Source organism: Tupaia chinensis, unplaced genomic scaffold, assembly GCF_000334495.1.
Source record: "Tupaia chinensis unplaced genomic scaffold, TupChi_1.0 Scaffold000075_1, whole genome shotgun sequence".
In the NCBI taxonomy this organism is placed as follows: domain Eukaryota; kingdom Metazoa; phylum Chordata; class Mammalia; order Scandentia; family Tupaiidae; genus Tupaia; species Tupaia belangeri.
In genome coordinates this window covers 1,527,417-1,540,373 of record NW_006159535.1, presented here as the reverse complement: position 1 = coordinate 1,540,373, position 12,957 = coordinate 1,527,417, and the positions used below count along the sequence as shown (strand labels likewise).

Genomic DNA, 12,957 nt, shown 5'->3' with positions numbered 1-12,957 from the left:
CCTGGCTGACCATGTGTTTTGAGTCCCAGACCAGGAGGCTTGAGAAAAACATACTGGGTAGGTGCGTGTGCATGCCCAAAAGCCCTAAGGCAGGAAGAAGTGGAGAAGGGATTGTGGTGTAACCGTGCCCTATGGGAGGTGCTTTCTCACTTTATATTTGTGTGTCTGTCTCTCTCCAAAGGATGAGTGTGCCCTCTGGCGAATTAAAAACAACAACAACAACAACAAAAACCTAAAAGTAACCATTGTTTTAGAGATTGTTATATAAGGAACAACTGCAAAATCCTGCAATAAGCAGTATTTTTTGTGCTTACTAGTCGATGAGTTGGTTATGGTATCCCTACTTCGTAAGGCTGTATTCTGGCTTTGGGTTGAGTTCCAGTCTCCTCCACTTGTTCCTACATTCTTTTTGGACCAGCAGCATAAGAGACCAAGTCAAACTATTGGAGTAGCACATCTGTTGACATGCCATTGGCTAAGACAGTTTCATGGCCAGGGCCAACATCAGTTAGTGGGGACTAAGTATATTCTGCCCACTCTAATACACTGCAAGGTCACAGGGCTGAGGAGTGAAGAACTGAGAACAGTGACCTAATCCGCCACAACTCTTGTCAAGTAGCAGTTCTCTATGTTTTTATTTAGATCGTTCATTTCTTTATTCCTTTTGATTTAGTTCTCTTATTTGACTATGCATTTCCATAAAAAAATCATCTTGAATTCCAAAGAGAAATGTAGGTATGTATAATGATATGTAAAGTAATTTGAATCTGGTGAGTTCATATGTAAATACAACTCTTGAGGAATTCTGTGATTGGGAGCAAATTGTCCTTATGTGAATGTTTCACTGTCTACGTCCAAACAAGCGCATGTATAGCTGTATCTCTTGAAAATTCTAGAAACATGCAGAGAATAAACTATTAGTCAAAAAGTAGGATATTAAAATATCCCTACATCTACTTCCCTTGCTAACAAGGCAACAATGTGGCCTAACTTTAGCCCTTTACCTGTTCCCGACATTAAGAGGATGTCTCCATAACTCAGCTAGGTAGGGATATCAATTATTGTTGACCAGGAAGAGATTTAACAAACTATTAACAATGACATTCCTTCTTCTCTCTCTCTCTCTCTTTCTCTGCTCTGCTGCAGGACATAATGATTATATTTGTCCAGCTACAAACCAGTGTACAATAGATAAGAACAGGCGCAAAAGCTGCCAGGCCTGCCGACTCCGCAAGTGCTATGAAGTAGGAATGGTGAAGTGCGGTGAGTGTTCATGTCTCCTTCTCAGTGTGAGGGGCCATGCTGAAAGCTGTGTCTGAGAACAAAGGTCTGGTCACACTGTAATCCCCCTCATCCCATCCTCCAGCATGGTACAGGTTGCCGAGGCCAGGACTCAAACCTTGGTGGCCATGTGGAATCCGGCTTCTCTTGAGCAGTGTACCACTGCACCATGGAGGTGGTCCTTCTCACTCATCTTACATGTTGTCTGGTGTTATTATTTTATTAATTCAATGCTGTGCTAGATTAAAACCCACATGTACCAATTTCTTTTGTTTTCATTGCTTCCTTGAATAGTGTTATTTTCTTCTGTTTCTTTTTTTTTTTAGAATTATTTTATTTAACTTTATTTATTTATTTGCTTATTTTAATTTGACCAGACAGGAACAGAGTGAGTGAGTAAGCAAGAGAGAGACAAAGTGAAAAAGCAAGTCACTGAATCCGGTACTCAAACCGCGGTCGGCCATGTGGGAGTCCAGAGCCCTTAACCACCACACCACCTGATGGCCCCACTTCTGGTTCATTTGTATCTATCCTCCAAAGTGCACTAGCAGTTATTTCAAAGGGCTGTGAATAATACATCATCTCAGTCTTTGCTTAATGGAAAAATTGCCTTAATTTATTCCCACTTAACATCATCACAGCATACAAGATACAGTTTCCCATTCAGAATATACTGTATAGTGATTTAGTCATACATGTTATCATCACAAATAATTTTCCATTTCTTGATCGATCATTCTATCTATCTATCTATCCATCCCCATTTCTCATCCTCTGCCGTATCCCATCCTCCTCTCACTTTAGTGTCTGCAGTTGCTTCCCATTGCTCTCCCCCCACACCCCCTCCACATTTTATTGGTTAACAAAATATCTTAATTAATCTAACTACTTTCAATAGCAAGTTGAGCTGACATATAAATATCTCTGAACAAATGTTTGACTTTAGGCATGAAACTGAGTAGAATGAATATACTGTAAAATAGCACCTCGCGGAGGCTATATAGCTTACTGTGGTCATTAAATAGGTATTTTAAATATGTTTTTTAATTTCAAGAAAGTCAGTTTTAGCTTTAATAAATCAAAATAAAAAATATTAAGAGAATTTTGCTTAAGACTTAAAGCCAGGAAGCAGGTTAGGATTCTGTTTAAATAGTAGTTATCTGGATCTGTTGACAATTCAAGAGAAGAAAAAAATCCTTATCTCTGGACTACAAAGCATAGAAAAAGATCAGTATTGTTTTAGTCAAAAGCCATACAATTCTATTTCATCAGCTCAGCCTCGTGTACTTAATCTAATTTCTGTTGTGGTTCAAGCTTTCTGTTTAAATTCTGGAAGATAATATTCAACTCTGGACTTGTCCCTACCGTCAAGTTGGCCCTTTTCTTAGATTTTTTTAAACTTATTTCTGTGTGTCTGACTTTAGTTTTCCTGATGTAACACTCTCTTCAGAACTTCTTGGAGAACTAGTCTGGTGTTGGTAAATTCTTTCAGGTTTCGTTTATCTGAGAATGTTCTTGTCTTCTCTTCCCATATGAAGGATAATCTTGCTTGGTGTAGTATTCTTGGTTGAAATTGTTTTTCACTCAACACTTTGAATATATTTTCCCATTCTTTTCTTGCTCGCATGGTTTCTGATGAGAGGTCCACTGTTAGCCTAATGGGATATTCTTTGTAGGTAACTTGTCGTTTCTCTCTTGCCAGTCTGAGTACCTTGTCTTTGTCTGTGGTTTTGGTCAATCTGGCTGTACTGTGTCTTGGAGAAGATCTTCTGGGGTTGATTCTATTTGGGGTCCTATGTATTTCTTGGGTCTGGATCTTTGAATGCCTCTCTAGGTTTGAGAAATTTTCTTCCAGGATTTCATGGAATAGATTATCAATGCTCTTATAAGTCTCTTCACCTTCTAAGATACCAATTATCTGGATGTTTGGACGTTTGATGATATCTAGTATTTCTTGTATATTCTCATTTATTTGGACTATTTTCTCAGTCTTTGTGGTGGAATATTTTTTAGGCCAGCGATTCTGTTTTCTATATCTGAGATGCAATCTTCTGTATAATCTAGTCTACTTTTAATACTTTCAAGGGAGGTTTTGATTTCCTGTATTACAACCTTCATCTCTAACAGTTCTGTTTGATTCTTTTTTATGATGTGTATTTCCTCTTTCAGATTGCGCAAGAACTTCCTCACCTCCTGGAACTCCTGGGCTCTATTCTCCTGTCTCTTCTGGAGTGCATTGTCTCTTTTCTCTTGCATCTTTGTTAACGTGGTCACTATGAATATTCTAAATTCTTTATCAGACAGTTCCATGATTTCCATTGAAATGTCTGTGATGAAGAGGAGTTATTCTTTTCCCTTGGGGGGTTATTATTTGGTTTCTCATATTTCTTGTGGTTTCTTTGCAGTGATTTCTAGTCATCTGATGGGTTTATGCACTTCTTCTTAATTTCTAGGAGTTCAATCTGAGCATTCAGGGGTGTTCAGAAGGAGGTGATCTGCAATCTCCTAGCCATTCTGGTTTTTTATCCATTTATGTAGCACATTCAGTGGGTATAGAGGAATATGTTGACCCTAATAGTATTTGGATGTTTGGCTATAGTTCCCTTAGATCCATCTAGACACAGCGAATGGAGAGTGAGCAACAAAGTGATGAGGCAAAAGAAAAAGGATAAGGAAACAGAGAGAGAAGAAGAAAAAAAATGTGAGAAAAGAAGAAAAAAAAATTTTTTTAAATAGCAAAAATTAAAAACTGTGTGAGTCCTCCATGTGAAATCACTAGTTCTCAGCAGCAATGTAAGCGTCTTCTCAGAAAAAAATGTTTATATAAAAATATATAAAAGCATTAAGACTGGAAGAAGTTTTGCCAAAATTCATTATCATATATTTTCCAGTTTTTAAATTTTCCATATTTAAAAAAATTGATTTATTATTTGAAATACTCATTTATATTAACTTATCAAAAGGAAAAATATATATGTATACACGTTCATATAACATTTTTAGGATGTATTATGAGAGTATATTATTCAGTAAATTTTGAAATAGCAATAAAATCCTAACTTTTTTCCTATTTCCTTCCTTCCTTCCTTCCTTCCTTCCTTCCTTCCTTCCTTCCTTCCTTCCTTCCTTTCTTCCTTCCTTCCTTTCTTAATTGCTGGAGGGCATGCGTGCTTGCCAGAGAGGAGGAACACAAAGGCAGGTAGCAAGAAAGTGCCCCTCAGGGGAGATGGTCATGCCACAGTCCCCTTTCCTCCATCCTCCTCTCAAGATTTTGGGCACATATACATGCACTTGTGCCCAGTGTGTTTTCTAAGTTAATCCAGGCTTAGGACTTAAACCACACAGTTGACCATGTGGGATCTAGCAGCCTCCTTTCTATCCAAGGAAAATTACAAATGTCAAGATTTGGAAACTGAGCACTTTTTCCTCTCCAGAGGGCATGCATGTGTCAGAGACAGAGAGGGAGAACTCCCAATGGTCACACCACAATCCCTTCTCTGTTTCTCCATCTATTTGAATTTTGAGCATGCACATACATGTGCCTGGTATATTTTTCAAGTCCCTGGGGCTGGATTCAAGTTGCTCTTGGCCATGTGGGATCTGGCTCCCTTAACCATAAGTCTTTGGGTAGCCCAGAACCTAAGCACTCTTTAAGAGAAGAAATGGTTTTTGATGATCTTGGAATGGAGATGTAAAAAGTTATGTTCTTTGGACCAGCAGTTGGAATAATGGTTATGTTGCTGGACTCCCACGTAGTCAACCATGATTCGAGCCCCAGAACTGTGGCTTAAAACTGTGTTGCGCTTAAAACTCATACCAGGTGTGTGTGTGTGTGTGTGTGAGAGAGAGAGAGAGAGAGAGGGAGAGAGAGCCTGAAGTCCTGAAGAGAATGAAAGTTTGGATTGCGGCATGGCCATCCCCCCTGGGGGGTGATTTCTCATTTTCTGTCTCTCTGGCAAGTGCACAAGCCCAATAACAAACAAACAAACAAACCAAAAACCAAAACACAAAAAAACAAAAACCACAAAAAACAAAAACAACTCTCTAAAAAGAAAAAAAGTTAGGTTTTTTACTTTGCAAATATAGTTACAACTGTAATAATCCTAAACACTTGACCCACATGCTCCAGAAAATAAAAGCCATGCTTCTGTTGGTCTGGCTGAGGCACAAAGACCACATAGAACAAGTCACTGTCTTAAAATAAACAAAGGCTTGTGAAAGATGCATTCTGAGAACAGACTCAGGTCTTACTGTAGTATCACTGCTTTGCTTTACCCTGGTGCCTAGGGAGCTTGACAGCTGGGTCAGGGACTGTATGGTATCACCATCTGCTTTCTTCTGCAGGCTCCCGGAGAGAGAGGTGTGGATACCGCATAGTACGAAGACAGAGAAATTCCGAGGAACAGCTGCACTGCCAGAGCAAGTCCAGGAAAAATGGTGGCCACACGAAGGAGCTGCTGCTGAACGCCCTGAGCCCAGAGCAGTTGGTGCTCACCCTCCTGGAGGCTGAGCCGCCCAACGTGCTGGTGAGCCGGCCCAGCACGCCCTTCACCGAAGCCTCCATGATGATGTCCCTGACCAAGCTGGCCGACAAGGAATTGGTACACATGATCGGCTGGGCCAAGAAGATTCCTGGTAGGGCTCTCTGGGTAGTAGCTTTCCATTTATTTGAAGAAAGGCCTGCCTTTAACATCTCTGAGGCTAGAGTACAGCTTGACGGCTTGATCTCTAACTTTGAAATGAAATACCTTCAAGCCAACTGGTAGCATGATGATCAAAGCAGCTGGATCCCACATGGTCAACTCTGTGGTTCAAATCCCAGATTCAGTGGCTTAGAAAACATGCTGGATCTGTGTGTACACACATGTGTGCAGAATCCTGAAAGGAGAGGGAAATGGAGGAGAAGGGATTGCAGGGTAACTATCCCTCATGGAGGATGCGTTCTCTCTCTGTCTCTGTCAAGTGCTTCTGCACTCTGGCAAATGAAAACCTACAAAAAGAAGAAAGAGAAGAAAAAAAAAAGTTTTTTCCTATCTTGACTTCTATCTTTAACATGTCCTAGAAAACAGGTTCTGATTTAGAATTCTCAGGTGCCTCTGAGTCCTTCTATACCAGACATGGCAGTGCAGAAGGAGCTGTAATGGCCTCACAGTTTCTATACCTGACCCCTTTCTTTTCCCACCTCCAGATCTATCCCCTACTGTCTTGTACACACCCCATCGTTCAGGTCCACATCTGTACCCCCTCGGCTCTTGGCTCTCTCTCATTCCTAGGTGTGGTCTGGGAGCATGAACCCAGGGTAGAGATACACCCAGGCTCTGGAATAGGACTTGGGCCATTTGGGCAAGGAATCCTGGAGTCTTAGGACCTGGAAGATGTTAAAAAGGAAGGGATATGGGCCCTATATTGATCCATTCTTGGCTGGGGACTTCTCACGTTGACAAGAAGAGTGTGGTCAGGTGGGGGTGGGGTGTAGTGCAGTCTGATGGGTATGAAAGTGAAAGTTTTTATCAGACGCCAAATAAGAATTTGTAAAATATGGCTCCAATTGAGAATATATAAGGACCAATAGAGTAAATCAGCAATTGAAGTAAATGAATCATCAATGGGCCAATATATCTGAAACGTCCATAAGTTAAAAATAGGCTTAGTTACTTGTAAATTGTCACTGGAACCAGCATTTTTCATCCTAAAGAGTGGCCACTTCCCTGTACTGTTTATACCATATTCCTGAAGTACTATATTGTGATAAAAAAGCCAACTCATTGCCATTTGATGGGTATTTCTCTAGAGGATTAAGTTTAGGATTCTACGATAGAAGAGTAGCTACCCGTCACCCCCTGGAGGGGCCTCCTTATGTATGCTCTATAGTTGTCCTGTTCTAGGCCGCAGGAGGAGCAGTCTGAGATGAAGAGCTATGGACGTAGAGGCCTGCAGGGAGAGTGTCTCTTAGGGTCATTTGTCTGTCTGGACACATTCTTTCTGAGCCTGCTGAGGGTTTTTTGGTTTCCAGCTCCATTTTGTTTTGTCTAGCATCTTCACCTCTGCCCAAATTGTATTTTTCTGTTTCTTCTGCTTTTTTTTTTCCCAGAGGGGATACCATTTCCTCTAGTTGGATTTCAGTGTTTTCCAGATACTGTTTCACAGGACCTCAAGTGGAACGTGGTGGTGAAATTAATGACTGCTAAACGCTGTGCAGCGTCTTTATGCCCTAACAGTCCCCTTAAGCTGCATTAGTCCCCTTCAAGCCTGTATTTTGAAAGTTTTTCAGAAAACTTAGACATAGTTTGAAGGTATGATATGTTTTCCCTCTCTCTCTCAGCTGACATAGCCATTGTCCAAACCATAAACATACTAAAATGTCACCTCACCTTGATCTTGTTCAAGGCCGGCAGGTGGTGTGGTGGTTAAGGGCACTGGGCTCCCACATGGCCGACCACGGTTTGAGTCCCAGACCTGGAGGCTTGCTTTCTCACTTTCCCTCTCTCACTCTGTCCTTCTCTGGTCAAATTAAAGTAAATAAGGGGCTGGCAGGTGGCATGATGGTTAAAGGCGCTGGACTCTCACAACCATGGTTCAAGTCGATCTGGTCACTTGCTTTCTCATTTTCTCTCTCTCTCTCTGTCTCTGATCAAATTGGAAATAATAATAATAATAATAATAAATAAAGTTAAATAAAATAATTCTTAAAAATAGATCAAGTTAAATAAAATAATTCTTTAAAAAGAAAAGGTTACTCTCTCTAGGGTAGGCTTATTGTCTGTAACTATGGGTGAACCTGGACCATGTGTGCCTGTGAGGAACCCAGGCATAAGCACATAGCTTTGGAAAGGAGTTACTGGTTTTAACAATCAGTACTCCAGGAAATTCTCCTTTGTATAGATTTGCGTAATCGTTCAAACACTAGAACCATGTGTTGCTCTCTGGGCCATAGTTTCCTCATATGTAAAGTGAGAATGATAAGAGACCTTTCCTGTAGGAAATCTTTTTTTCTTTCTTTCTTTCTTTTTTTTTTTTAGAAGTTTTTGCTATAGGGCCCCAGACAGACAGAGACAGCGAGACAGAAAGCAAGAAATCACTCCCTAGGGGGGATGGCCACGCTGCAATCCCTTCTCCTTCATTCTCCTCTTGGGATCTTGGACACGCACGCACACGTGCCCAGCGTGAGTTTTAAGCCACCGGGTCTGGGACACGAACCGCGGTCAACTATGTGGGAGTCCGGTGACATAGCCATTATGATAACTGCTGGTCCTTCCTGTAGGAAATTCTCAGAGGTGGGCATTATTACTCCCATTTTTCCCATGAGAAAAAGAAAGCTGTAAAAGGAGAGTGACTAACCAGGAAGACCCTAAGCTGGGGTTCAAACTGGAGTTCCTTTCACTGCAGGGCTGTGGACATTGCCTCTCCTTTTATCTGGTTTGTGGAGGAAGCCCCTGTGTGCTCACTTCCTTATACCTTCCCAGTGCAATGACCAGTACATGCTTTTCTGCTATTGGGACCTGCTTCAGCTGTTACGTTATCTCCATAGGACGGCATGGCATGGCTCAGAAACAATGCTCCCACCCAGAGGATGAGTCTAACACCGGATGGGAAATATTAAGAGAAATCATATGTTAAAATTTTTTTAAAGAATTATTTATTTATTTAATTTTGTTTGTTTATTTATTTATTTATTTATTTTCAATTTGGACAGAGAAAGGGAGGGTGAGAAAGCAAGCCACCAGGTCTGGGATTCGAACCACGGCCGGCCATGTGGGAGTTCAGCACCTCAACCATGACACTACCTGCCAATCCTCAAATTTTTAAAATCAAATTATTATTTTTTAAAATTTGACCAGAGAGACAGAGAAAGAGAAGGGTAAGTGAGAAAGCAAGCCACCAGGTCCAGGGCTTAAACCACAGTCGGCCCTGTGGGAGTCCTGTGCCTTAACCAACGCCTTAACACATCACCTGCCAGCCCTCAGAAAAATCATTTTTATCAAAGCTTTGACTTTCTGCAGGTCTAGCGCTGATCTCTGCACATTCCTCACCCCCACACACTACCTACCCTATTCCTCCACGCCTTCAGTGGACTGGGTCAGACAGGCAGACCCCCTGCTAGCAGTGAGCATTTCATAGCAGAGCAGAGGATGAATAGAAGACAGCTTAAAAAGATCAGTTCCTGCTTTTCATTCTTCTCTGCCATCCGTCAGGGAGCTGAATGAGCCCAGGTAATAGGACTTCATATACTCTTTTTTTTATTTCGGAGAGATTTTCACTGTAGGGCGTGTGCGCTCGCCAGACAGACAGAGAGAGACATAGAGACAGAAAGCGAGAAATCACCCCCCAGGGGGGATGGCCACGCCGCAATCCCTTCTCCTCCATTCTCCTCTCGGGATCTTGGGCACGCACATGCACGCGCCCGGTGTGAGTTTTAAGCCACCGGGTCTGGGACACGAACCGCGGTCGACTACGTGGGAGTCCAGCGACATAGCCATTACGCTAACTGCTGGTTCCCTTCATATACTCTTAACGAAATTTATTTGTCTCTAGAAGGGGTTCAAGAGTGGAAACTCCAAGTTGTACATCTTAAGTTCAGTTTTCTTTGTTTAGCTAGTATTAAATGATATCCTTGATTGTGGTTTGAGTCCCAGACCCAGCGGCTTAAAACTCATGCTGGTGCATGTGCGTGTGTGCCCAAAATCCTGAGAGGAGAATGGAGGAGAAGGGCACGCGGCCTGGCCATCCTTCCTGAGGGATGACTTCTCACTTTCTGTCTCTGTCTCTTTGGCAAGTGCACACACCTTATAGCAAAAATACCTTAAATATATATATAGAGAGAGAGACTACATTCCCCAATTGTTTGTGTTTTCTTTGCTTTTTAAAACTTGCTGTCCTGTTTTTACAGAAACAGGGAGCTGAGGAGGGTGGGTGTGTCTCACAGCCTCTTGCTTTCCCCAGGCTTTGTTGAGCTCAGCCTGTTCGATCAAGTGCGGCTCTTGGAGAGCTGCTGGCTGGAGGTGCTAATGGTGGGGCTGATGTGGCGCTCAATCGACCACCCTGGCAAGCTCATCTTTGCTCCAGACCTTGTTCTAGACAGGTGAGGAAAAAAAAAAAAAAGTATTGTGTTTCTTCTCTGACTTGTTTTTGTGTGAGGCTCCTAGTGAGTAGGAATAAAACCCTGGGTGCTACAATTAAGATCTCACACCTGAAAGGGCAATTAGAGGATGATAATGTCAGCAGCTCTTCCCTGGGTCAAGAACCCAAGGAGAGAGTGTGGACACAGGATTCAGTGTTCTGTGACTCATTTTTAATCTGTGCTGCAGCAGCATTCACAATGCAGGGCTGTAACAGAGGACTGTGCCCCACAGGGTATGTGGCTACCAAGTGCATGTAGATTTTCCTTACTAAAATTTCCACTTTAAAGAGCCAGCAGGTGGTGTAATGGTTATGTCACTGGACTCCCACCTAGTCGACCATGGTTCGAGTCCTGGACCCAGCAGCTTAAAACTCACACCGAGTGCATGTGTGGGCAAGTGTGCTCAAAGTCCAATGAGAATGGAGAAGGGATTGTGGCATGGCCATTGACCCTTGCAGGATGATTTCTCACTTTCTGTCTCTCTGGTGAGCGCACATACCCTATGGGAAAAGTCTCTCAAAAAAAAAAATCCACCTTTAGCACAGTTGTGGTGGCATAGGTGGTAGTATGCTGAACTGCAGTACTGGAAACCACATGGAAACTGTGGTTCGAGTCCCTGGCCAGCCTTTATCATGGACGCATTTTTGCTGGGTGTGCTCAGAGAGGTCTCCACACACAAACTAGCAACCTTCCCATGTGGGTCTGCCTTACAAAACATCATATGCCACCATCTGGCCCCTTTTTCAGTATCTTAGCATTCAACTCATGTGTTCTTTATCTTCAAATCTCTTAATCCCGTTCTAATTTCTTACAATTCCATTTTAATCTGAAATTACAAAATCAGGGGCTAGCACATGGCCTAGTGATTAAGGTGGCTGGATCCCACATGGCTCACCACACAGTTCAAGTCCCAAGTGTCTTGAAAAACACACCAGGCATATGTGCATGCATGCCCAAAATCCTTACAGGAGAGAGAGATGGAGGAGAAGGGATTGCAGTGTGACCATGCCCCATTGGGGTGGGGTGCTTTCTCTCTCTCTCTCACTCTCATGAGCACACATACCTTCTTACAAATTAAAAAACAAAATAATATAATTATAAAATAAATGAACAAGATTGCATTACTTTGTTATTTAAAAGTCCCTCCTCACTTTGTTCTATATAACTCATCTCAAAGTAGAACTTTATCATTCATGAGGTCATGAACTTCATTGTTCCTATGTTTCTCATTTATTTTCTATGATTGTATTTGGCCTGTGCTGTGAACACAGATATTCTAAATTTCCCACCTCTTGAGTGAAATGATTGGCTACCGTATCTGCTGAAAAGGAAGCAGTCAGACCTAGTTCTTTAGACTTAGTTTAGAAATTCACTTTCTAAAATGAATTTAGGAATCAGAGCATGTGGACCTCATGGTCCACATGAAAGGGAGAAAGCATGCTGCCAGGTCCAGGACTCAAATCACAGTTGGCCATGTGATCCAGCGCCTTTAATGACCACATCACCTGCTGGCCCCTACCCCTCAGATTTTTTTTTTTTTGGAGAGGTTTTTGCTATAGGGCATGTGCACTTGCCAGAGAGACAGAGAGAAACACAGAGACAGAAAGCGAGAAATCACCCCCCAGGGGAGATGGCCACGCCACAATCCCTTCTCCTCCATTCTCCTCCTGGGATCCTGGGCACGCACGCACATGTGCCCAGCATGAGTTTAAGCCATCAGGTCCAGGACTAGAAATGCGGTTGACTACATGGAAATTCAGCGACATAGCCATAATGCTAACTGCTGGTCCCCACCCCTCAGATTTTTAAAACCTGCTTTTCTCGGTACCAAATGTCCTCAAGTCCAACAGTTACAATGTCAAATAATTAATTGTTGCCAAGCAGAGTGGATAATGTGGCATGAGGGGCATTTGGTATTCCTTGTGCCTCTGCTGTGTGCAGGGCCTGTGTTGTCACGGGGTGGCTGCAGCAGGCTGCCTGGGAGACTCAGAGCTGGGGAAGTGGGGAGAAGGGGCAAAGGAGGAGTTGGGGTTTCCTACAGATTTTGGCACTCTTGCCAAGAGTTTCAGTTCTCCAAGGTGAGCTTTTTCTCTGAATGATTTCTAGGTACCACTGGTATTTTGTCACTTAACCTGGGCACTTTCAGAAAACCATAACTGTTTGCAAAACGTACCCCATGTTCTTTTGCTAAAGTGAATATGCATGCTGATAGGTCCAAGTGGGTGAGTCCTCTGGAGGAGGAGGATGCGAATGCTGCAGAAGGCAGGATCCTGGAGAGCTGCCCTAGCACAGCGGCTGATGGGAGAGACTTCCCGTCCACGGGGTCAGTTTGTTGGAATTCTACAGAGGCTTTTCCCCCAAACAGGGCCATCGCTAGAATGATAGGGCTAGGGGGTTGGAGGGAGGAGGAGGGAAACAGCCAGCTCTTTGAAGACCTCAGAGCCCCTTCAGGGGCTGCAATAGATTTTAAAAATAAAACTTGCAGAAACCCATTGCTACCCAGCTGCTTTCACTGTGTCCTGCAGGCTTTCCGGAGCCATGAAGGTCTCATGGCAAAA

General features: G+C 42.7%; 1 protein-coding gene across 1 annotated transcript in view; it reads left to right on the top strand.

The window, feature by feature from the left end:
• ESR2 (estrogen receptor 2) overlaps positions 1 to 12,957 on the top strand; it is an 82,093-nt gene that overhangs the window by 41,702 nt on the left and 27,434 nt on the right. Inside the window, exons 4-6 of the mRNA XM_027768343.1 lie at positions 1,147 to 1,263; positions 5,626 to 5,916; positions 10,222 to 10,360. Of these exons, the coding sequence (XP_027624144.1) occupies positions 1,147 to 1,263; positions 5,626 to 5,916; positions 10,222 to 10,360 (547 nt within the window). The remainder of the gene's footprint in view (positions 1 to 1,146; positions 1,264 to 5,625; positions 5,917 to 10,221; positions 10,361 to 12,957) is intronic.